The sequence below is a fragment of the Nematostella vectensis genome, chromosome 9 (genome assembly GCF_932526225.1).
Source record: "Nematostella vectensis chromosome 9, jaNemVect1.1, whole genome shotgun sequence".
Taxonomy (NCBI): domain Eukaryota; kingdom Metazoa; phylum Cnidaria; class Anthozoa; order Actiniaria; family Edwardsiidae; genus Nematostella; species Nematostella vectensis.
The window spans coordinates 1,747,477-1,773,913 of record NC_064042.1 but is presented as its reverse complement, the minus strand read 5'-3'; the positions used below and the strand labels follow the sequence as shown (position 1 = coordinate 1,773,913).

Sequence of the window (26,437 nt, the reverse complement as noted above, 5' to 3'; positions counted from 1 at the left end):
GCGATATACAACCTAGAATTGGTTGGAAATGACTTTTTATACCTTTTTATCTCCTACCTTTTTATCTTTTGCTAGCTTGGATATCGTATGGTTATTATGGAACAGTTTCAGTACATTACACCGGGCAATAGGGCTCTATTTGTGACGATGACTGGGATAATGATGCCCATGTGATATGCCGGATGATGGGATTCTCGCACGCGACGCATGCATACCAAAGTGCCTATTAGCGCCCTAGCTCCTATCCCATTTGGATGGATAACGTTCGCTTCACTGGATATGAAAGTAGCATAGATGAATGCCCTCATAACGGCTGGAGTTCCCACAATTGTGGTCACAGTGAAGACGCCGGCGTCCAGTGTTCTAGAGTACCTTGCCGGGGTAAGACAATTTAAAACGTTTATATATATATATATATACAGTGTTAGTGGACGCCAGCTCGTTTTTTTGTTGGGCGTACTTAAACTAGGCATGCATATGATACGCTTGCTGGTATTTAAGTAAGGCGTAGCACGGGCTATTATTTTCCAGCTGACAGAATATTCAACCCCGCTCTCTTTGAGTGTCCAGGCTACAGAGTGACATATTTTGTTAACCTTGGCAGCTTTGACATTGAATAACAAAATTTGACACTGCCTGAAATAAATAAAAAGGGAATTCCTCTGCAGTATTTGTCAAGGGCAATAACCAACTGTGATGTGTGGACAACTGCAGTGCAATGACTTGGTCAGGATGAGATAATCAAGGTGGTGAAGCCCCTGTGACAAAGAAAAATCATCGTAACCTTGTATTACATATTACAATTGAGTCAAGAGAACATGTTGAAGATGTTAGAAATTCATCTTAAAAACACTATCTGGGCAAATGAGGAATAGCAATGTCAGATTAACGTATAAGAAGTAGCCAAAGTTAAAAAAACATGTTAAAAAAACTTTTACACTAAATGAAGACCCAGTTTCTGAAGCTGAGGCTAATTTATTTACTGTTAAAGGTGATTAAGTGCCATTGTTACTTAGATTACATAGAAATAACAAATTATTAATTACCCCATTAATGTACTTTTGCGCAAATTTTTGGGAAAAACAGACCAAAAACAGAAACCTTCCCCCTATTTCAAGTCCCACACTATCAGACAAGTTCAGCTACTACTGATCAAGCAGTATGCCTTGAAGTTTCCAACAATGCACTGAGGTGTCTTTTCAGTCTGTTGCATACAACAGTTTTGCTTGTAATTTGCTTAAAAATTACAACTTTTTTTACATCAGGATTATAAAATTATAATTTATTTACATAAATAAAAAAATCAGTGAAATATAAAATACAAGTGCATAATGTCTTCAGAGTACAAATCCCCCTGTTAACATAGTAGTAGATAGGTTGCTAAGCCAGCAATAAAAACATAAATACGCTCTATAGCAAGTTCTCTATAGCTAATTTGGCGTTTCAACAATAATCCAGGAAAACAATGAAAACAAAGTTGCAACTTAGGGAATACTAATCACTAAGTAGTAAGCACTTATTTCTAACCACACTCCCCACTAATTCTCTATTGCCTCATTCTCTATTGACTAATTCTCCCCACTCATTCTCTAATTCTCTATTGCCCCTTGAAACTTTAATTACTATGAGATTTGGGGGGTTCAAATAGAGGGTGCTGATTGGTCGAGGTGTCAGTGATCATTTTCTAATAGTTATTAGTATAAATATGAAATTTAATGGATTGTTTAAGCAAGGATTTGATATGGTGCAAAGGATTGGCAGGCACACAAACAGCATTTGCAGCATTTGGCAGTCATAGATAGCTATGGAAAAAGTCTAACATGACAACTGTTCAAAATCAAATACCAACTTTTTGGTGGTCAATGGTGATGACACGCCTGATAGAGAAGCATTCTAATTCGCAAGCCATTTGCATATCTGATGTCATATGGCCTCGGCTGAGATCTCCCGCATCCACTTCTCTACACACAAAGGTTGGTCATTGCATTTGACAGTCCTGTTTTTTCTTGTCTAGAGACATATTTATTTATTCATTTCCACCTCAAATGTTATCTCCATCCCATTAGTCCCAGACCTCGCTCCGCCAAACGTGCGAGTCGTCAACCAGAGCTCGACAAGCCTATTGGTCACGTGGGACCCGTTACCCGCGGGACACACGCGCGGCGTGCTTGCTGGTTACAGGGTCTGGTACCGAGCACTAAAAAACAGCGATGATGAGAGAGCAGCTGTTGTACCGCCTGGTAGAGGTGACGTCATCATACGGGACCTTCGCGTGTTCACTGTGTATGTCGTGCAGGTGGAGGCGTTCACAGGAGCGGGGACTGGGCCTAGGAGTGAGCCCTACCGCGCGTCAACTGACGAGGACCGTGAGTAATCACTTATTTGCATATATTTTACGACGAAAAAGCATGTGTGTTAGCTGTAGCAAAACTGTAGTAGGCTTTAGGAAATTTACCTCAATATTTGCTTGAATTCTGCATCGAAGAATGTTAAAAAAATACCTCTCGAGCTGTTCACTTCACAAAAATGTCTCTGTTATTCCAGTACCAGTCTCCGCGCCATTCAACATTACCGTCGAGCCTGTCAACTCAACCGTCGCCGTCATCAAATGGAGTGGCGTCCCTAGACAGCACTTGAATGGGTTCTTTGGAGGGTACCACGTGAGTTACAGAAGGCTGACAGAGTATGTGTCATGTGACATGTCTGTCCACACTAGCTGCACGCAGGTGGTTCTGGGACCGATTGAGCCGGGTGTCGAGTACAAAGTCCAGGTCTCCGCCTTGACGGGCCGAGGGGACGGGCCCCGGAGCGAGGCTGTCATGTTCTCTACGAAAGGTGTGATGACAATTAGAGATGTTGCTTCACTTGCTTTATTTCTGTACACGGACCTTTCGTGCATCTATTTTATTGCGCAAACCTTCAGTGACATTGCAAGCCTTAATTGACATATATTCATTCATTTTGCTATATCTGTTTAGTACACGGCCCTCGTCACGCCGCGGCTCAGTCGAGCACGGCTCAGATCATGTCGAACTATGTGGTGCCCGTGATGGTGGTGATTATCATACTCGCGGTGCTTGTGCTGGTCGCGATCTTATGGCGGCGAAGAAACAGAAAACCACGCGATGATCAGCATGTCGAGCTACGTGATGACTTGAGTAGGAGAGGGACCAGCGTCGCTGATGATCCATTCGCCTTCAAGAACCCCACTTATGACGAGAGTGGGGCCAACGCTGAGTCTAGAGATAATGGTCCTTCCTGCGGCACCCCTAGAGATAATGGCCCTACGAGCGATAACACGGACTATGATAGCCCTCCACGAGCTACCCCCACGTATGATGCTCCTACCAGAAGCACCCGTACCAATTGGGACCCTACCATTGATGACGCCCCTGGAGGTGGTGATATCTGTAATTATGACTGCCCCCCTCGTACCGTACCTTCCACTGGTGACGCCCCTGCCAATAATGACCCGGTCAGCAATGCTCCTATGATGAATAAAGGTCCAACAAGCGATGCCTCTCCCGAAAGTGTCCCCGTCTACGATGGCCCCACCAATAACAGCTCTGCAAATGAGGACCCATCCGCCACTGATGACGGAACTTACGGCTTCGTCTATGATGCCCTTGCGAGCGCTATCCCTGCAAATGATGGCCCTCAAGACGGCGCTCCGAGCTACGAAGACGCTCCGACTTTTGAAGACGCTCCTGTCTACGACGACGCTACAAATTCTAATGGCTTTCCGAATTTTGATGACGTTCCGATGAATTATCCTCCGAAGTTCTACGATGAAGCTCCGACCTTCGACGATGACCCGACCGAGGACGAAGATATCTACGTTAATAGCGACTTTGCTAGAGCTGTCCTGAATGATAACGCTTACGATGAAAATGCCTTTTACGATAACGACGCTTACGATGACAACAATGTCAACTACGATAACAACGCTTATGTCGACCACAATGCAGTCTATGATAATTACGCTTATGATAACGTCATTTATGGCCAGAACACTTACGATGATAATGCGTTTTTCGATGGTAACAACGCGTATGACGAAGACATCTACGAGAATACAGGGTTTTCGGCTAATCACGATGCGTAGAATCAAAATCCTTGTCGAATTTTTTCAACGATAAGATAATCACCTAGTTGTCGCACCACTACTGAGAAAGTACTAGTAGAATAATCTGCGTTGAACAGCGTACTAATGTTCTACGCTAGTACAGGAATTGGCCCCTCCCCAATTGTAGGCGTGTCCACATTGTTTTCGAGTGATACTCGGGAATCGTAAATCGAGGGCCTATTCCTGTTCCGTATTCATCAACTACCGGTAGAAAGTAGGTTCTGACTTTGTGAGCAGGTAACTCTAGGTATCATCTAGGTCTAGTGAAATTCTGGTGTAGCCTGATTCAGTATTAAGGAAACAAAGGCAAAAATTATTGGAATGTTGTCAATCATTGTGGTCACGCGTAAAGCTTTGCCATGCGCACTAGCACAGCAAGCATGTACAGCAAGCATGACCTCCGAAGTCAATAATAACCAAGTTATCATTAAACTCCAGCAAACTCCAGTTGTCTGTATTCATTACAGTTATCATATCATATAAATAGTAACACAAAATAGGTTCCAAAATATCTCTATCCTTTTCTATTCTCATTGTCCAGCACAAAACAGTGCTTTATGAATTCTTGGAGCCTCTGCAATTTTCTATCACTACATCTCTACACAAATACAGGATTATTCTCATTATTAGATTTATCTAAAACTCTGGAATATCATCCCCATTTGCCCAATATCTGACACGATAACACTTCTCCAGAGAATTTAACGTTGTGTCCATTCGCCCCTCAAACAGCCCAAACATCCCACCAGTGTGCATATATAAGACCTTTTTGCCTTTAAATCTGGATGGGTTATCCCTCATTTCAGCAAGCATTCCACGCACAGACTTGACAGTATATACTGGATCAACTGTGATTCCTGTAGTACATCCGATCTCAATAACATGCTCTGAAATATAAGAGACATGACAATGAGTTTTTATGTTACAGGCTTCATATGGGATTATAAAGGTCGGTCAATCTAATACTAATTCAGATTTTTTTTAATATGTAGGTTAATGTAGCAGAAAATTATCCTCAATTTTAGGGCCACTTTCACTGGATCCTATATATTTCAGATGTTGCTTAAGTGGGAATACCAGATAACACCTTAGCTGCGAAGACATAGTTCATAAAACCTAAATTTGGCTAATTGATTTGAAAGCTAGAAATTAGACAACAAGTTATTACAATAACCTGGGGCGGATCTAGCTTTTTTTCAAGGGGGGGGGGGGGCGGGGGAACCAAAAAAATTGTCCTTATTTTCGTAATGATTTTGGAACGAACAGACACAATGAAAACAACAAAAAAAGGCAGCCCAAGGGAGGTTTAAACCCTTAACCCCCCCCCCCCCCCCCCGTAGATCCGCTACTGGTAACCATATATTGCTGCTCACCTAATTCTTCCTGTGTGGAGATGCCATATCCCAGTCCTTTGTGCTCATCCATGATGTCAATGATGTCGGCAGCATTGACATGATTCAGGCCTGCTTGATCAAGATCTTCTTGGATGTGTTGATGCAGGTTTTCAATACTTCTTCTCACACTTACACAATGGACTCTGCAAAGAACAATGACAATTTTTTTCAAATATGGGTCCAAACCTACGTAGTCAAAACTAAATAAAAAACAACCAGAGGAAAACGGCTGATTATTGTTGCTTAGGAGCTGTTCATGAATCCAAGGATTGGAAAAAAAATACAGATCACTTGTGCTAAAATTCAAAATCAAACTTAAGGGCCTATGGTATTATCTCGTTGCTACGAAACACCGTTGCTACGAAAGGGAAAAGCGCGTCTCCAACTTGATTTCGTGGCCCAGTGGTTAGCACCTTTGACTCACAAGCAAGCGCTCCAGGTTCAATCTCTTTTTTTTATTTTGTGTTCTTCGAAACTCCAATTCTAACTTTTTCCCCAAGAGATTAATATAAACTTTCGACACTTTGTAGAGGAAAATGCAATTTTTTTATGTTTTTAGAGAATAAAAAAGATGGCGAAAAAAACAAGCTGTCGGCCATTTCTGCGCGAAAAAAAAAACACGTTAATTTTTTTTTCACTCAAACCATTGATATTACCATTCCTAACAACTAAGCGCATGGAATTTTTGATTTTTGAAGTAATGAAAAAGTTATTAACAAATATGTGGTTTTCGAAGAACATAAAAATGATTTGAACAGTAGCTTCTCCGACACGTTTTTCTGTTCTAGGTCACGTGACCATATGAGAGGTCGGATGACGTCATCACTTGTGTCATTTATGTCTAAAACACTTATGTTGAAAGTTCCAAGAGATTTGACAAAAAAAACAGAAGCTTTTATGAAACATACAAATTTTCCAAGCAACGGACTCAAAAGATAGTACCATAGCACAGGCCCTTAATATCTTCTTCATGTCCTATGAATCTATCATTTCTCCTTACAGCTTTCACACTTACTTGAGTTTTGAGCCAGTGAGGTAGTTGGCACTTTCACACTTACTTGAGTTTTGAGCCAGTGAGGTAGTTGGCACTTTCACACTTACTTGAGTTTTGAGCCAGTGAGGTAGTTGGCACTTTCACACTTACTTGAGTTTTGAGCCAGTGAGGTAGTTGGCACTTTCACACTTACTTGAGTTTTGAGCCAGTGAGGTAGTTGGCAATTGCCATGCCAGATGCTGTGCCCCCACTCCCAGTTGACATGACAACATCAGTGTACTCCTCCAGGACACCCTGGTTAATTAGCTCGTTAAAGGTCATCATGTAGGCGAACATGGCGACATAGCAGGAGCCGCCGACTGGGATGATGTACACAGATTTGCCTTCCTTCCTATATGGAAAGTATAGTATGAGAAGAGGCAACCATGCCAGGATCATAAATATAACTACAAAGCTAAAGAAAGGTCATGTACAAGCTAATAAAAAATGTTGCAGTATTCATAAAGGCTTAACGAAAAGCAACAGTTTTATTTCAGGACTAAGAGGTCATAGAATACTTACTCTAGCTTTTCCTTCAGTCTATCCATCTTGGGGTATGTTACAATTTCATATGGCCCGTACTCTGTCAGTATAATGTGGCTACCAGTCATCCTGTTAAACAGCATGTTACCCATCGAGCCAATATTGGTATTCTTAAAACAAAAAAGACAATGGCTATGTGACGGTACAAGCACTTTTCATGTAACGGCACCCCGCTATTACAGAATTGTTATTTTTGGAGTTACAGGTGAGACCTGCTACCATGGATACTTGACAGTCCTAACTGTATAGGAAGGCAAGGCTTGGTCACCATAGCGGAAATTGGTGAATACAATTTCATGTTCACTGACCTTTTCACGATGTCTAACGAAGAGATAGCACTCAAGGCCCAACTGCTTGGTAGCGATAGCTGTGGAACGGCAGTGATTGGAGTAGATACTACCCATGGTGAAGATAGTGTCACACTTTTTCTCCAGGGCATCGGCAAGAAGGAACTCTAACTTGCGCACTTTGTTTCCAGACATGTTACTTCCGGTCATGTCATCTCGCTTGATGCCGATCTGGAAGCCATTGGGGATGTCGAGGAGGTCCCATTCGTGGACAGGCGTGTTGTGCTGGGCAAGCTGTGAATGGATAAAAATACAAATTTAGTGTGAGATATTTGAGAAAATAAAAGGGGGGAAATTTTCTAAATGATGCAGCATTTTTTTACAGAAAAAATATTAGAGTTAAGAAAGATATCCAGTTCAAGAGGCTCAATTGGAAGTAAATGTCGGATTTTTTTTGTTATTATTTTGACAGGTACATAATCAATATTTCAATTGTTGACTGAGCCAATATTATCTGAATGTCACCGATGCACCGATTTCTAACTGATAACATGACCACAACGTGTGCACACTATTTCGGTTTGTATTCCGGTTTGGCAACAAGAACGCTCGATTAACCGCAAATAAAAAATAGAAATCAGAAGACATTTGCTAGAAAACCATGTCTATTGACAACACTCATTTGCCAACTTATTAACTTTTGTTAGGTAAGGCCTCGGTACACACTCCTGGAGACCATCGTTGTTGACCGGGCAACCTCATCCTCGCTGTCTCCCCAGGGTAAACTTCACTCAATTGTTTCGCCTTCTTATTGTTATAATATTGTTGCCGTTGCTTGGCACCAAATAGAGCGCATGACTCTACATCTAAATCATAGTGAGGCTGTAGAAGGGTGCCTGGCATGGGAGTAGCGTTTTGCAACGCCGTCCCATGAGGCGCTGCGCTGGGCTGCTCCTGATGTCCTCGGTGGAGGTGTTGCGTCAGTCAAGAAGGGCTAGGTACTCAAAATTGCCCGAGTCCTTAACTTTTTTGAACGAGCATTCCACGGTCTTCACTGCGTTTTCCGCCTTCCCATTTGACTGCGGCTATGTAGGGTTTGGTGGTCGAAGCACCAGGTGAGGGCAAACACAACAAATTTAGCTGATGCGAATAGCGGCCCGTTGTCTGTGATCAGAACATCAGGGATTCCAAATCTCGCACATACAGCTTTTAGCTCCTTAATTATGCTCTTGGATGTAGTCGTCTTTACCCGCGCGACCTCCATATAATTGCTATAGTAATCTGTTATGACTAGCAACATTCTCCCATCGAATTGGCAAAGGTCCGCCCCCACCTTTGACCCCGGTCTAGCCACGAACACGTGCGGCTGAAATGGCTCTATGCTAGGGTTGTTACGATGTGCCATGTACCTCGCACTTTCTGATATATTCTTTTAGATTTAGATCTGTACTTATTCTCGGGCAGTAAAGTGTATCGCGTGCCCTTCGACCCTTCGATCCTCCCTGTATGCTTCGATCCCGATGTGACTCCCATGTGTCACTTCCATTAACTCTCTGCGCAACGAAAGTGGAACCGGTAGCTGCTGCCCCTTGAACACAATGTCACCTTGGAGTACGAGTTCATCGCAAATATCATAATACGGTAACAGGCACTGAGGAACGTCAGACCTTTTGCTGGGCCAACCCCTTTGTTTGTCTCAGCTTGAGTTTGTCGGCGTTCAGCTTCAGCCCTCGTTCTTTACAGCGCTTCATAAACTCTAACAGATGCTTGACATGGTCATGGAGTAGCTTCGTCTAGGGTTTATTCGCACCCCACAACAAAAAAATCATCGGCTAATTTATTCCCAACTGACAGGCCCTATCATCTCGTGCATACATTTTTGAAAAACCCCTAGAGCCGATCATATTCCTAAAGGCATTCGTTTCCGAATATATCGAGCATATCTTCCGAAAGGCTTGTTGAAGGTTGTGAGTTAGGACGTTTCTTCGTCAGGCTCTATGTGTCAGAACCCGTTCTTGGCATCAAGCTTGGTAAACACCTTTGCTCCGTGTAAGCGTGTTGCCACATCGTCGATCGTCGGCAGAGGGTAATGTTCATGCTGAATTGCTTTGTTAAGATCCTTGGGGTCCAAACAGATCCTTAGGTTGCAGTTGGGCTTGGGAACGACCACTAGTGAGCTAACCCATGGTGTAGGCGCTGTAACAGGAGTAATAATATCTCTCAACCAGTCGGTCTAACTCGGACTAAAGGCGTTTGCGCAATGCCACCGGTACTCGCCGCGGTGCATGCTGGACAGGATCTACCGTGTCGTCCACCTTGATGCGATACTGGCCCTCTAGCAGCCAAACTCCCTCGGAAAAGGCCTGTGGGAATTTTTCCTTTGTGAGGCACTTGCTTCCGGTGTCCTCAACTGCGTATACTGGTGTACTTCCGGTTTGTGGCTTGTTTAGGGAGTCATTATCGATATATTGGAAAATGTTCATACCCAGGCACGCCTCTCGTCCAAGGATTGGGCGAATCTCCCTGCTGTTAACCATTTTACAATTAAACCTGCATCGGGTGTTGTCACGCGACACGCAAAGGATAACGTACCTCTGGACTTACCGAGGATGGCTTACCTCTGGACTTTCCGATGCCCGACATATCTCGTCTGTCTCCCCTAAGGTGAGCTTAGATTCCCGAAGTAATTTTTCGCGGACTTCGCGGATACCAAATATAATTATATCACGCAAAAGTTCGTATGTTGTGATGAAACTCGCATCCCTCGGCCAGCTTCCTCAGCGCTGTCTTATACTAGTTCATAGCCTTCGCCGGCCTCTTGTCCGCGCTTATTGAAGCGATAACGCTCGAAAGGAATGTTTTTTCGAGGTTGACAGTAATCAGCAAACTTCTTGAGTACTTGGTCGATTTTCTGTTTGTTACCCTCATCTTCTCGATCTGTAAACGTCGAATAAACATCTCTGGCTTCTCCACCAATAACTGTAAGCAACGTCGCTACTTGGACTTTCTCGTCCTTCTCTTCGAAATGTGTTGCTAGTGAGTATTTGTCCCACGCGAGGCAAAACTTCTTCCATTTGCCTGCCGCGGTGATCCTTGTTTCTAATTCCTCAGTTCCTAGTCAGTTCCTAATCAGTTCCTAATCAGGGTAAGGGGGGGGGGTACCTCATAGGAAATGCTAAAATGGTAAAAATGCGCTCCTTCTTTACCCAGTACAATCAGCTAGTATCGATGGAAAAGCATTATAAATATGGCTTATAAAGCTATTTACAGCAATTTTGGTGGATTCTAGACTCAAGTCTAGTAGAGTATGTTGTCTGGTTTCTAGTTTAGACGCTTGCATTTTTTTATGTTATACACAAGTTTGTTCCACTTCTTTCGGATGATTCTAATTATTCCCAGGTCACTTCTAGTCCTGTTTCTAGACAACTGTCCGTAATATTTTTGAGATGTTGGGCAGTTTGGGTTTTGGAGTAGCAAGCTTACCCCGTGGTTACACAAGTGGTTCCAACCTAGGTTCGGTAATTTTCTAACTGAAGTTGAAATTTTATGTGTGTAAACGCGACCGGAAACCTCAGTAGATGTCATGGAGAACAAAGGAAATTCTACTGCAGTAGACTTCCGGCGAACCATCCTACGACCCATGGTTCATGGCCTAGGTTGCAGTAATTAGCGCTGACAGATATAAAAGTGTAACGGTGTGACGGCGTGTTTTGCTCAAAACCTAGTCGCTTTTCGTAAAACGATTATTCGACTTATGATGGTAATTGTAGTGTGACTTGGTTTCATTCCCGATAACGAGTTTTAAGCTCTAATGATCTGTTGTTTTCAAACATAAATTTGTTCAACCATGTTCTAAAACAAATTGTTGCTCAATGTATGCTCAATAACTTATATATATATTAGTTCCAAGCGCACCACGTTGAACACAAGCTAGAATAAATCCCGCCAAAGTATTAGAATGATAATCAGTGTAGACCCCTTGATAAGTATCCCGTGACACGAGGACACTTGATTCCTTGCGGTTGACAACTCAACTAAGGTAAAGTGAGCTTGTGTAACCGCACAAAAAGTCAACCAGGACCAACCTGGGTTCAGTTTACTGGGACTCAACCCCAGTTGGCATTTTAGTGTAACCACGGCAAGCGCGTGATCTAAGCGTGACCTCCACTTAGGTGGTCTTCAACGTCGACAACATTCGCATATAATTATATTGGTGTATTCCCAGCCTTACTCTCCAATTCTACACAGAAAATAGGTAATTTTTATATTTTTTTTTATTGAAAAATTATCCCCCTTGCCATTAGGAACTGATTAAGAACTGATTACTCACTGAGTAGGAACTGACTAGGAACCAAGAAGTTTTAGGAACAAGGATCACAGCGGTCCACGTTGGGGTCATGGATTTTCAGTGCCGACGGTGGAGGTGACTGTATCCCGTGGCCATATTTGTCTTTCTCTTTCAGTTATTGTAACCTAGGTTTGTCTCTCACCATGCCACCATGTAAAAAGATGCTATGGTCTTGCTGTAGAAGTACACGATAGAGTTTTAAGGTACTTTATTGAGTTGATGCTCCGATCATGTCTAGTCTTACCCTACTAGAAGAGGCCTCTTTTCTCTGTATTTCGCAGCAGGGAAGTCTAGTCTAATGTGTGTACAATAATGATTCGAATCACATGCTGCTATAATTATAAGCGGGAATTAAGTCACGCGATCAGGCATTGTAAACAAAAATATAAGATATCATATATAAATCATGGCTTTAAACTTCTTTTATAATAAAAATCGACCGCCTACAATGTTCTGGTACACTCTACATGCAACGTGTACGAAGCTCTTACCTTCACGTAATACTTGGGGAGATTTTTCAATCCAGCCGCCCATGTTGGTGGTTCAAATCTCTGCAAAAGATGATATTTAATTTTCAACTGTGACATGGCGACATCATTTGCCCGAGATCTCAAACGATAAAGCTGCCGGCAGTGAAACGTGACCCGATGCAACGAACGTGCGATCGCTAATTAATTCAAGAGCGATTGTTCTCGTCTTGAATATAATTATGCCCCGGGGAAACCCTAGCTCCATTAGTTTCTCAATCATTACAAGACAGATCACAAACGGCTGAAAAGTACGATTTTTTATTTATGTTGGCGATCATAGTGGGGATGTCGTTGTTACTGGGATACCTGTGGTAGCCCAGTCATAAAATGCAACTGTTTTTTTTTTGTCGTCTCGCGATTTGCACAATGCAATTCCCAAGAACCATTTCGCCACAGGCGATACTTCTTATTTTAGTGTATTGATTGCAACCTTACTGAAGCCTTTTTCTTACACGAAGTATCTAGCCTACTGTCCTACGTCATCGCAACGCTTGGTTACCAAAAACTTTTGCATAATTTAAAACTGTGTCATGGCCGCCATCTTGAATTTGAGATTCCAGCTCTCAAATACATGTTATTTTTGCAGTTGAAGGCCCGATTCGCGATTTAATAACTGCATATTTAACCATAGCCTCAATTTCTACCAAGTTATTTTGGAAAATCATCTCTGTTTGGATTGATTTCGCTGTATTTACTCGTGTCTACATTTGCGACCCGAGTGTCTCAAGATAAGAATTCTTAAGTTAAGTGCTGACTGCTTTAGACTCATACAGCTTACTTTAAGACGTAATTAAATGTGCTCTGGACACTCATGAATGGACTCGAGGTATTTAATCTATTTTGAAGAGGAAGTAGTTTGAAACAATTGATGGAAATCGGAAATCTAATCGTCTCCTACAAATCGCCCGGCGTAATTAATCGATGAAAATCGATCATCGGTTTGCCAATCGATAAATCGATATTAATCGATGAAATCAGCCGATTAATATCGATTGATATTGGTAATCGCTGATTAATCGATAGTCACACGGAAACATTCCTTAATTTCATCGATTTCCTCGGCTGTCATCGATTGACTACCCCGGCTTCGATAATTTTTCATAACATTCTCCGGGGCCAACAAATGTTAAAATGTTCGTGTATCGAAAAATACGTTAACTGAATGACTGTCGTTGCGATTGTTGATAGTCATTAGTGGAGCTATGATTTGTTGAAATGCTCTTTAATGTTTTGCTTGTTTTGTCGACAGAGATCATAGCAGGCCGCTCGCTCCACTCATCTAGCCACGCAAGACACAATATAAATGGCATTCATTTTTTTACTAGGATCCACAAGGGTCCGTCAAAGGGAGAGGGGGTGGGCCAGCGAAGCCTGGAAAAGGACCAGCGACATGTTTCATTACGGCTAATCTCTGCTATTATAATCTATATAATCAGAGAGGCTTATAACTCCGTTGCTGCCCGTTTCAAAAAGGTATCATTAAGGGCCTTTAACAATGAACATATACTAAATAAATGATACATTCGTACTCTTTTATGTTCTTTGCGATCATTCAGATCATATTTAATGAAAATCGATGAAAGTCGGTATTAATCGATCATGGTACATCATCGATTACTAATCGATGAAAGGTCACAAATTTGCAGATAATCGATTAACCATCGATTTCCAATATTAATCGATTGATTAGCATCGATTGATATCGATTTTCATCGATTATCAGTTTCATCGATTAATCGCTTTGTCGATGAATCTACTTTACATTGGACACTTGACCGGCTATCCTAAGATGAATTTTATTTTCTTACTATAAAATATCTTGATCTCTCTAATTGAATCTCATAATTTTAACCATGTCGATTTTAATAAAGTACAGCATAGGTGTTGTAAGTCATGTAAGTGTAAAATATGTATACTTAAGCTTAAATCTATGAAAATTATTTTGGCACTTTGGTGCTTCCTTTAGATAAGCTTAAGTTTTATTATTTCCCTGAAATATCTTTATCCCTCATTGAATGTCATTTTATTTTTATGGAACATTTTCAATAAAATTGAGAGATTTGTAATATTTCTGTAGTGTTGTTGATCTTGAAAATATGTTTATGCTCTATAAATTTCAATCAAGTCTGGATATTCTATAGCCCTCTCATTTGACTTCAAAATAAATAATTGTTGTTGTTTACTTGTAACTTACATAAATAAAATAATACATTTCAGGGAAATTATATTGTTAATACAATAGGACTTACTTTGGGTGTTAAAATAAATTTACCCCTAAGTGATAGCACATTGAGGGCAGTGAACCAAAGAAATGTTTAAGAAATAACAATTTAAAAACACATTCTCAGCTTTCCTTTATCTTATTTCGATGCTAACTCTGATGTGGGAATAGTATTTGAAGATAGGACAATCAGCCCTGTCTACTTTCACGGAGCACACCTCAAGTCCACCCCACACCTGAAGAGATGATGCTTTTACCTTTCTTGCCCCAATCAGTGTTGTGATATGGCATTTACAATATAAAACAAGATTATATATTTTTAAAATTATATCCAAAGAAGGCAGTAAAATCTTTGTCATACATGTCACACAAACAAGTTGCAGATCTCAGGTATCCCAGTCAACCCTGCGCGCAGGGTCTAGTGTCCACTAAGTGTGAACCAGGCATCAACCTCGTTCCCAGGGTCTTCTAGGTATTTTTTAATATGTCGTCTGTCCTCCACATTGAAAATTACCCTGGGAACATGGTTGACCGGGCGTAACAGTTCATCATCTGTGTCAATGTCACAACGCCCCTTATTAATTCCTGTGGAATTGATGGAGCTTTGAGACTGGGTACAAACAAAAGGATCCAAATGTCACACTCTATGTGTGTGTATTTTTATACCGGGATTCTGAAGGGGTTAAGTATATATGAAACGTGTGTAGCTCACTTATGCGTGTGTTGCTTTTATTTTGCATTTTAAAATATCAATAAGACTTATGCTATTGTTAATGCATGTAAAGACAAGGGCTCACACCGTTAAATCATATATGACGTATCTAACGATTTCGTCATGACCGCAACTATAGACTATTGACTATAGTAATATGCAAAATTAAGTAATGTAACAGCGGTAAGATTAAGGATAAAAGTAATCGTTAAACTGTTATTTTAGCCTGGCAAATATAAAACCTGTTTTGCTAAACAGTAACTACGCATGCTTAGTCAAACAATGAAGAGATCCACGTATAGCAAATAAGTGAAATGTCGAATGGAAAGTGAAAGTAAATATCTGACGTGTCGGAAACGACTTTTGCATTGATTAACAATTCCTTCATAACACTCGTCCTTCCTTTGAGAAAACTCGTCCTCGAGTTGAAATTAAATAAAAATATGAGTCATCAAATCTTTAGAAAATATAATCGTAATTCGACTTAACGTTTTGCCACAATGAGCATATATAAATTCGTAATTTTCTTCTTCCATCAATAACGTGCTTGTCATCATAGATATTCGTATCTGCTTCTTGAAAAATATACATTCATGTAAACTTGGCTCTTTGGCTCTTTGAAAATTATCTTGAATGCATTTAAAATACTTCTGTCTGAAACAACTTGTAAAGATAGAATTATACTTCAAACTCCTTTTTTTGTTCAAATGGCGAACGACAAGCTAAATAAGCTATAATATTTGCTAAGCTGGAGAAATAAAGATATTTAATTCAAAACGATATGGAAAAGGAAAGGAAACTGATATAAGACAAAACTGTAATCCATAAAAAAAACGATCGACACTGTGATCAGTAGTGATACTATACTTATCTATATTCCTACGAGTTAATCTGTGATCAATTTGCCATACACAAAGTTCTTCTTGCTACTTTATGGTAAAGCTTGAGGGTTTTTTTTCGCTGTTGTTCTTGCTCTTTTCGAGGTCTCTCTTCACTTATCTGTTTTCATTCTTGCTATTCCTTTTGATAGCTTCCCAAAGTTTTTCTTGTTTCTTTTCTTTTTTTTTGTTAGTTGAACTGATGACGTGTCCGGTTGATTTGTCTTTTGTCGATTCCTTAAAAGAAGACTTTCTGTGGCCAACAGCTTACCCGTGTTCTCCACCAGTGTTACGAGGTTTTTTGGGTGGTTCTTTAATGGTATTGGGGGTAACTGGGGATCGTACACGCTGAGCAAGGGTTGACCGTCTTCTTTGTTCTTTATTGCACCGCTTGAGTGTTTACAAATGTTAGAGCTACCACTGGCTAGCGGGAGATTGGCTGTACGAAGGCAAGTACTTTCGGAAGGTAGTGAAGGAACATCTCTTTCCCGGAAAGCCGACGAAGCCAACTTTAGAGAGTCCTGACTAAACCAACCTAGAGCACTGCCGTGTAGTGTCCTCGCAACAGTTACAGTACAATCCTAGAGCTAGTTACTATGCTGCTCAATTTATACTAATCTCATTAATAAACTGGTCAAACTGGTTTTAAGGATGATGTAAGAAAAGAAGATCGGGTGTTGACTTTGGGAAGAAAATCAACGATGAAATACTAAATGACTTAGAATAAATTCCTTCGATAGAAATAGCAAGAGCAGTATAAAAAGAATAGTTTGACTATAGTAATATGCAAAATTAAGTAATGTAACAGCGGTAAGATTAAGGATAAAAGTAATCGTTAAACTGTTATTTTAGCCTGACAAATATAAAACCTGTTTTGCTAAACAGTGACTACGCATGCTTAGTCAAACAATGAAGAGATCCACGTATTGCAAATAAGTAAAATGTCGAATGGAAAGTGAAAGTAAATATCTGACGTGTCGGAAACGACTTTTGCATTGATTAACAATTCCTTCATAACAGCGGCATACCCCAAGAATGAAAATTACTTTGAATTTGTTATCTTAGGGTAAACTGTTTTTTATAAGAACGTCTGATCTTCAGCAGGCTTTTACAGAAATATAATATTAATGGAATATTAGAAAAAAAAATACACGTTGATATATGGCAATAATTTTGTTATTGTTTCATTAATAAGGCTGTTGTTATAGACACAACTGAATCCACACTAGCTAAACAATGATGTGTAGTTCCAGAAAATATCCATACCCCCCCTTATGGAAAATTGATTGATGACGTCACGTATTTTGATTGACGGTTCATGTTTGTTGCACCCCAAGTATTATTGTTTACGAGTTCGGTGGTCAGAGCGCTAAATCCTGGAATGTTATGTGCCCGGGACGAAAATCCTAGACCGAAACAAAAATCCTAGTAAAACAGTTCCGGTCGGAACGAATCTCCTGGCCGGAACAAACCGACTATTACAGCGGCATGCTTTTTCTGCGCCCGCCCAGAGACTCACAACCCCTGCATTCCCCATCTCACTTTATTTACCGCAATATTCATTTTTGATGGAGGGGTAGGACGCGAAAACATGAATGAGTTATTTAAGCCGCATTGTCAACAGTTTACTTCTGGTCGATTACGTAACAATCTCTGATGTTTTTTTAACGGAAACTGCGGAAAATATTTCAAAATTTTAAAAGCAGTGACTTTTGGAAGTTTCTTCGAGGATTTCACTGATAATTTAGAGCGGATGGCCCGTTTTATAGCGCGGATTCTAATAGATTCTTTTGACGGTTGAGGTTTCTGACGGACCTCCGGAAGTAAACTGGTGATAATGCGGCTTCTTAAAAGACCCAACACAAAGAGCCCGGGGGTGGGGGACTCCCATATTATAATGACGAGGATGATAGTAGGGAATTTCATTGGTACCAAAAAGGGCAAAGCTCGAGCCAATTTTTACCACTAAAAGGTACCAACGAACATTTGTAGTTGAAAAGAATTTAAATCCATTTCATTAAACTTTTTTTTAATACCCAAGTGGCAACTTGTTGCGACCCCCTAAAAGGTACCATGCCAGCGTTTGCACTCGAATCCCCTAAAAGGTACCAGACCCGTAATATTTTAACCCGTAAAAGGTACTACGAGCATCCCCATTATCTCGGTATAGAGTCCTCCCCGAGACAAAAAGCAAATTCAAAACCAGCAGGCATTATATCAATACTTTATTCGGAATTCTTTTATTCTCTTTTGTTCATTTTTTTGTGCATTTTTTTTTTTGCAGGTATATTAAGAAAACTAAGTTTTGGTCATTTGGCAAGTTGTTCACAAATCAACAAACCACCAAAACAAGTACATATATATATATATATATACAAATATGTGTACATATAGCTGTTATGTGACGATATTAAATGTTTCGTGCGTACAGAAGTTATTTTAAATTTATATACAATTGGGAGTACAAACTCCAATTGTCAGTATTCATTACAGTTATCACATCATATAAATAGTTAATTTCAAAATAGGTTCCAAAATATCTCTATCCTTTTCTATTCTCATTGTTCAGCACAAAACAGTGCTTTATGAATTCTTGGAGCCTCTGCAATTTTCTATCACTACATCTCTACACAAATACAGGATTATTCTCATTATTAGATTTATCTAAAACTCTGGAATATCATCACCATTTGCCCAATATCTGACACGATTACACTTCTCCAGAGAATTTAATGTTGTGTCCATTCGCCCCTCAAACAGTCCAAACATTCCACCAGTGTGCATATATAAGACCTTTTTGCCTTTAAATCTGGATGGGTTATCCCTCATTTCAGCAAGCATTCCACGCACAGACTTGACAGTATATACTGGATCAACTGTGATTCCTGTAGTACATCCAATCTCAATAACATGCTCTGAAATATAAGAGACATGACAATGAGTTTTTATGTGACAGGCTTCATATAGGATTATAAAGGTCGGCCAATCTAATACTAAGTCAGATTTTTAAAAATAATTAGGTTAATGTATAGCAGTGAATTATCCTGAATTTTAGGGCCACCTTCACTGGATCCTATATATTTCCACTGCTACTTAAGTGGGAATACAATAATACTTTAGATGTAAGCAATACTAGAAAGCTAGATTGCTGCTCACCTAATTCTTCCTGAGTGGAGATGCCATATCCCAGTCCTTTGTGCCCATCCATGATGTCAATGATGTCGGCAGCATTGACATGATTCAGGCCTGCTTGATCAAGATCTTCTTGGATGTGTTGATGCAGGTTTTCAATACTATTCCTGACATTCACACAATGGACTCTGCAAAGAACAACAAGAATTGGCATAAGTTGAACTAAATAAAAACACATCATTTCTCCTTACAGCTTTCACACTTACTTGAGTTTTGAGCCAGTGAGGTAGTTGACACTTTCACACTTACTTGAGGTTTGAGCCAGTGAGGTAGTTGGCACTTTCACACTTACTTGAGTTTTGAGCCAGTGAGGTAGTTGGCACTTTCACACTTACTTGAGTTTTGAGCCAGTGAGGTAGTTGGCAATTGCCATGCCAGAAGCTGTGCCCCCACTCCCAGTTGTCATGACAACATCAGTGTACTCCTCCAGGACACCCTGGTTAATTAGCTCGTTGAAGGTCATCATGTAGGCGAACATGGCGACATAGCAGGAGCCGCCGGCTGGGATGATGTACACAGATTTGCCTTCCTTCCTATATGGAAAGTATAGTATGAGAAGATGCAACCATGCCAGGGTCATAAATATAACTACAAGAGGGGTAAAATCTAATAAAAAATGTTGCACTATTTCATAAAATTTTAACAAAAAAATGAGAATGACAACAGCTTTATTTCAGGACTAAGAGGTCATAGAATACTTACTCTAGCTTTTCCTTCAGTCTATCCATCTTGGGGTATGTTGCAATGTCATATGGCTCGTACTCTGTCAGTATCATGTGGCTACCGGTCATCCTGTTAAACAGCATGTTACCCATCGAGCCAATATCTGTGTTCTAAAAACAAATAAGACAATGGTTATGCAACACTCATGTAAAGGCAACCTGCTATTACAGAATTGTTATTATGGGAACCACAATCCCTGATGAGACTTGCTACCATGGATACTTTACTACTACAGCCCTGACTGTAGAGGAAGTCAAGCCTTGACCACCATAGCAAAAATTGGTGTGAATACAATTTCACTTTTACTAACCTTTTCACGATGTCTCATGAATAGATAGCACTCAAGGCCCAACTGCTTGGTAGCGATAGCTGTGGAACGGCAGTGATTGGAGTAGATACTACCCAAGGTGAAGATAGTGTCACACTTTTTCTCCAGGGCATCAGCAAGAAGGAACTCTAACTTGCGCACTTTGTTTCCAGACATGTTACTTCCGGTCATGTCATCTCGCTTGATGCCAATCTGGAAGCCATTGGGGATGTCGGGGAGGTCCCATTCGTGGACAGGTGTGTTGTGCTGGGCAAGCTGTGAAAGGAGAAAAAGATAGTGTGAGTTTTTTTTTTACTGAAAAACATTGAGTTAAGACAGATATCCATTATATCATATATCCATAATATCTGTATTATATCCAAATTAAACGAAGTCATTTTTTTTTCCAACGAAGCTCAATTGGAAATAACTGCTGGACTTCTTTTGTTATTATTGTGACAGGTACAAAATCAATACACTCTATTTTATATTATTAGAACGTCTTTTTTTCAGTTGAGGCTGGGCCGTTCTCATTTTAGGGACATTTTTTTAAGGCTGAAAATGTTCTTAACGATGTTCTTAAATTTTTGAGTATATAAGAATATAATGATCAATAGCAATAAGGTTGTTACTATAAGCTTAATTTGATTCTACATAATTTTTTTCTGTTATCTGAGCCATGCCACGTTCTTAGCATGTTCTTAAAATTTTGTGAAATCTCAGGCTGGACGTTCTTATAAAAAAGAGTGTATTTTAATTGTGAGCCGGACCAATAGTATCTGAATGTCAACAATCACAATACAGCGATCTCTAACTGAAAACATGACCAAATGTGTGCACACTAAAGTATGCCGGTTTGGCAACAAGAACGCTCGGTTTACCGCAAATAAAAAATAGAAAGCAGAACACAGTTTCTAGAAAACCATGTCTGTTGACAACACTCATTTGCCATGTTTAAGTACAAAATATTCTTTTACACGGAGATTTCGAGCGGCCTCGTGCAATTTCAGTGTCCTGTGGAACAGCAGCTTCGGTTACGAAAAAAATCTTTGTGCTGACGCTCAAGATTCAGGCAGTGAAAACAAAAATAGAAGATATCTTCATAAATCATGGCTTTAAACCTTTTTGTTACAATAAAAACCGACCGCCATCAAGGTTCTCGGTACACTCTACATGCAACGTGTACAAGGCTCTTACCTTCACGTAATACTTGGGAAGATTTTTCAATCCAGCCGCCCATGTTGGTGGTTCAAATCTCTGCAAAAGATGATATTTAATTTTCAACTGTGACATGGCGACATCATTTGCCCGAGATCTCAAAAGAAAAACCTGCCGGTAGTGAAACGTGACCCGATGCAACGGACACGCGCTCGCTAATTAATTCAAGAGCGATTGTTCTCGTCTTGAATATAATTAGGCCCCGGGGAAACCCTAGATCCAGTAGTTTCCCGATCATCACAAGACAGATCACAAGACTTAGCTAGCAATCGGTACAAAATTACACTAGATTTAACGGCTGAAAAGTATGATTTTTGAGTCTAGTTTATTTTTGTTTGCAAACATTGTTGTTGCTTTTCGCGGTTTTATTTTGTTGCAGCTCCCAAAGAGTATAAGTAGAATAACCACATCGCTTCGGAGGAATTCGAAGCTTGAATTCCATGTCTACAGATTTAAATTTGTTAACAAACTAATACTTAAATATTAAAATAATACTCCAAAAATACATTTATGAATAAAGCTTCCATTTTGTTAAAACATTCGTAAGCTTATATAAGCTTAAATAAGTATAAAAGCTGAAAGCGAGAGATTCTTAAAAACCTGATTGATTCAAACTGTGAAGAAAAATCCGTTTAAACGAAAGCCGAAATTTATCAACACAAACACATTTTACTTTTTAAATCAAGCGCGCGCGCGATCGAGGTTGGACATTAGAAAACTTGAAAATCCTGTTCTTACCTGCCACTTCACCTTAGAGCCAGCACGCACCGGGACGGGCCTGTTGCTTTGAACTTGCTCCTTCTCTTTGATGTAGCGTGGGTTCTCTAACCCTGTACCACAACTACCGTTCATGTCGTATTTCATCTGTACTATCGACATTTTTCTTCTCTTTCTCTTTCTTCTTTATTCCAGATACACCAACTTAGAAGGAATACAACCCTGTAATACCGGTTTCTTGCGACCCTGGCCCTTTATATACAATAGCACAGCGGGATTTTACTTGTGCAATACCTGGCTGGTGGGAAATCACTTTCCATTCAACAGCACGTGGACAAATCGTGGAGAGCTCTCACTAAGTAATTTGTGCGCATACGCTATTGATAACACATATGAAATATACAGTAATGCGTAACAAGCGGCAGTATTTCTTGATTTAAAAGTAAAAAAAGCAGACCAAATGGTGCAAAGCCTTTTAATAGCTGTTCGATTATGAGTATTTTATCTTTTCTGGAGCCATAGTGGTAAAAATGGTCAGTGAACGGCACTTTGGGGGAAAATGAAAAGTGGACCAGCGAATGTGGACAACCGGACTTTCTCCGTAGCTCCTTCAAAAAATTAGAACTAATTCCTCCCCCCCTTACCCCTATTTCGAGGTATTTGGAATCAACCCGTCTCAAAGCATATGTGGATTTGATTTGTTTGGCGATTATAAAACGGCTCACGTTGGCTAGCTGTGACATAAGATCCTTTAAATCTAATAATAAGATTAGATGCGCTTCCAGCTTCTTGATTTTCCGTGTTGGAAATAAAGAAAAGAGCATCAGTAGAACTATTTCCACTTGTTTAACTAAACAGTTACTGTGTTGTATGAGCTGGTCACGATTGAGGCGAAAGTTTTTCGTTGACATGTTTTGGGAGAGCCTGCAAAAATCGAAACATTCCAGCTTGCCAGTCCGCGTTTTATTTTAGTTTTACCACGTCTTAGGGGCGCCGTTGTTCAAAATCACACGTGATGAGGGTGAAGCACTGGTTGACCAAATTTGGCCAAATGTATTCGGACGATTTTGCAAAGATTGGGTTACGTGCTTCGCGGATTGCATACAAGTCTTTGCTTGAAATTGCGCAAAAATAAATGGACGTTGTACATAACGTTACTAAAAATAAAGATGTCTGTAACCGTAACACTTGTGCATTGTAGATCCGTTGTATTAAATTGTTGCACGTAAAAGCTAATGATCCAGCGCTTCCCTGCTGTGATCAAAGACCGACGCCGTTGGACAATTAGGTACGCTCGGCTGAGTTTTTTACCAATGAGTAAAATGGCTGCTTACTCTATTTAAAAAATGGCTAGTGGCCAGGGAAAATGATTTAGCTCGGATGTTTTACCACATATCGAATGAAAGTGTACCCTGGCATAGGTCTGCGAGATAAAAATATTTCGTTTGTTGTATTTTCCTCGCGAATTTCGACGGTATTTGAGTGCTACGACCGAAAATGGCGCCTCCAACCTTGTCTCTTTCCTTAGTAGGGGTAAAGAAGTCATAAATTCCGTTAAGAAAACCCGCCAAAATCGTATATTACACATAAATATGACAACAACAAGGCATGTTCCAAGTCTATAGGCAATTTTATTGGCAATATTTCGCTTCTTCAATCACAGGTAGCCCAGGCTCACGGCGAGTGTAGGTTTATTACAGAGTTTGTATGAGCGTACAGAGTTTGTATGAGCGTACAGAGTTTGTATGAGCGAACAGATCTCGTTGAAATAAATATGCTGATTTGAAAATAAAACAGTAGCTTGACGTTGCTGCTACCCAAACCCGCCATTATTTGCCATTTTAAGCTGTTTTAGCCGCTGCGAATTTTTCCCGTCGCCTTCTGTATATAAAATAATAGACAAGCAAACTCCGACAACCGCCGAATTCCAAAGTGCTCAACAAATCCACCGATCCTTTCAAAATCCAGACTCGCACGGCAAAATAAACCTCGCAGAATCATAGCACACATATTTATCTTTCCAACCATACCTTTTAATCGTCTATTTGTACCCGTTTTGCCCGGTTTGAGCGGCGAGAATCTTTCTTTTGAATTTGAAAATATTCGTGATAGCGACGCTCTGTACGCTCATACAAACAATAAACTTACACTCGCTGTGAGCCTGGGCTAGCTCAGCTTCAATCCACTCGTTTTACCTCTAAAAATAACAGCCGATTCCAAGCTACGAACAATCTTCAAAACCATTGCCTGGGCTACCTGTGCTGTGACGGATGGGTCCCGCAACAACTACAAACGAAATCCATTTGAAATTAATAAAGCACTTTATGTTTCTATACAACTGCAGAACATTGAAATCTGGCTAAATAACTGTAACCTCGATAAAAATAAGAATTATTAAATTTACGAATAGCGTTGCTGCGCATATTGCGTTACAACCTATAGATTTGCCAATCACATTGATGTATGAATGATCCATGTAAAGCGAGACAGAACAAATGCGAGCTCGGTCTACGAGGAGCGAACTGGCCGTCCACACTAACACGGATTCGTTTGAATCCGTACACTTTTTGATACGTTTAGGCCGTCCACACTAACACGCGCGCTGGATCCAGCGAATCCGGATACTTTTGAAAACGCCGTCGAAAGTGGATCAAAATTAATCATCCGTATACTTTGGTCCGTAGCGTGGACGGTCGAATCCATATCAAAATGAAAACGATGGGGCCATGTAGAAGCTATCGGAAGATTTCACCACATTGGATTGGTTTGGATTGATGGAACACAGACGAAGAAAGGGAATACAATAGAACAATGAGGCTTCTACTCTTCTTAAACGATGGCGCAGGCGCGCGCTGCTTTGAGCATGCGCATATCATAAAAATGACGTCACCCCGTACCTTTCAGCGTTTTCAAACGTTTGAATTGAATCCGTGTTAGTGTGGACTGCTGGATCCAGGCGAACACGATGCGAAAACGATAGTGTGGACGCAAATCAAGTGATGCGTTTTCGGCGAAACGAATCCGGATACTTTTGAATCCGTGTTAGTGTGGACGACCCCAAGGCCCTGGCCAAACGAGGACACATGTTGCCGGAGACATGTTGTCCGCGCGCATGTTTCCTCAATGTTTTCCAGTTTGGCCACGACGGAAATATTGTTGCGCGACACAAATTTTGTGTCCAGGACACAAAAAATGTTCCCACAGCGAGGGAGAAACATTTCATGTTTCAAAGCGCGTGGAAACATTGTTTCCCGAATGTATCCTCTTTGGCCACGCATCAAGGCAACATTTTTAGGCTCGTTGCCTGGCAACGCTCTCGCGGTGTACCAAATCAAAATGGCGGACGAAGATGTCGTTATTGTGCAGAAAAGGCCAAAGAAAAGGGAGACGCACTGGCAGACGGAAAAGAGCGTTTGATTGTGTCTTACGAATATAGCAAATGTCTATGGGACATAATATGCGTCATCAAGGGGAATGCGTCTGAACCCCAAGAAATGCAAAGAGCTTCAGATCAATTTCTTAAAGTACCAACCTTCTGTCCCCCAAAGATTAATCCTAGGGAGCGCAGTTGTTGAGAAAGTTGAATATTACAAGCTATTAGGTGTACACATATCAGCAGATCTGTCATGGAATGTTCACGTTGACCACATTGTTAAGAAGGCTAGCAAGCGCCTCTATGCCCTCAGGGTACTCAGGAAGGCAGGTGTCCAGCAGTCAGATATGGTCCTTATCTATTGCTCGTTAATTCGGTCAGTCCTTGAGTACGCTGCTCCTGTCTGGGCCTCCCTTCCTGAGTACCTTGCAGAGCTTATCGAATCAGTACAACGAAAAGCTATTCGAATAATCTACCCTTGCCTTAGCTATGAATCAGGGCTCAAAGTAGCAAAAATGGACTCACTTACAGTCCGCAGAGCAGAACTGTGCCGTCGATTCATGGCTAAAGCAAGATGCACTGAGCCTATAAAATATATAATACAATCTGGGACTGAGGTCGCCCATGGTTATTCGCTAAGGGGGGGTTGCAGCCGTTTGGATAAATCAGTTGGTGTAACTGAAAGGTATAATAACTTTATCACAATTCGTTTCCAGTAGTTATGCCAGTATATATTTATACATTGTTAAGTGTAGTGTGCATCGGCCGACATACTGTAATTTAGCTTATGCTACAAAAGTATGAATAAACGATTATTATTATTATAATATCCAAC

General features: G+C 40.5%; 2 protein-coding genes across 2 annotated transcripts; both read right to left on the bottom strand.

Moving 5' to 3' along the window:
- Positions 1–4,659: 4,659 nt before the first annotated feature.
- Positions 4,660–12,377, bottom strand: LOC5509955 (putative D-cysteine desulfhydrase 1, mitochondrial). Its single transcript, XM_048732279.1, has 6 exons — positions 12,223–12,377; positions 7,405–7,677; positions 7,076–7,206; positions 6,708–6,905; positions 5,500–5,663; positions 4,660–5,013 (listed from the first exon to the last, which is right to left on the bottom strand). Exons 1-6 carry the CDS (start codon positions 12,316–12,318, stop codon positions 4,763–4,765), a joined length of 1,113 nt encoding a protein of 370 aa, XP_048588236.1. The 5' UTR covers positions 12,319–12,377; the 3' UTR covers positions 4,660–4,762.
- A 5,903-nt stretch (positions 12,378–18,280) lies between these two features.
- LOC5509956 (putative D-cysteine desulfhydrase 1, mitochondrial) lies at positions 18,281–22,509 on the bottom strand. The gene is made up of 7 exons (XM_001630398.3): positions 22,251–22,509; positions 21,492–21,551; positions 20,298–20,570; positions 19,967–20,097; positions 19,600–19,797; positions 19,229–19,392; positions 18,281–18,987 (listed from the first exon to the last, which is right to left on the bottom strand). Exons 1-7 carry the CDS (start codon positions 22,389–22,391, stop codon positions 18,737–18,739), a joined length of 1,218 nt encoding a protein of 405 aa, XP_001630448.2. The 5' UTR covers positions 22,392–22,509; the 3' UTR covers positions 18,281–18,736.
- Between the last annotated feature and the right edge of the window lie 3,928 nt (positions 22,510–26,437).

Bases quoted from the DNA above. Each gene is read 5' to 3' on its own strand.
- LOC5509955 (XM_048732279.1), bottom strand. From the start codon at position 12,318: ATGTCACAGTTGAAAATTAAATATCATCTTTTGCAGAGATTTGAACCA. The intron at 6,906-7,075 runs GTAAGTATTCTA...CTTTCCATATAG, and splicing joins AGACTGAAGGAAAAGCTAGA to GAAGGAAGGCAAATCTGTGT. The intron at 5,014-5,499 runs GTGAGCAGCAAT...CTTATATTTCAG, and splicing joins CTCCACACAGGAAGAATTAG to AGCATGTTATTGAGATCGGA.
- LOC5509956 (XM_001630398.3), bottom strand. From the start codon at position 22,391: ATGTCGATAGTACAGATGAAATACGACATGAACGGTAGTTGTGGTACA. The intron at 21,552-22,250 runs GTAAGAACAGGA...CATCTTTTGCAG, and splicing joins GCTCTAAGGTGAAGTGGCAG to AGATTTGAACCACCAACATG. The intron at 19,393-19,599 runs GTAAGTGTGAAA...TGTTCTTTGCAG, and splicing joins CTCACTGGCTCAAAACTCAA to AGTCCATTGTGTGAATGTCA.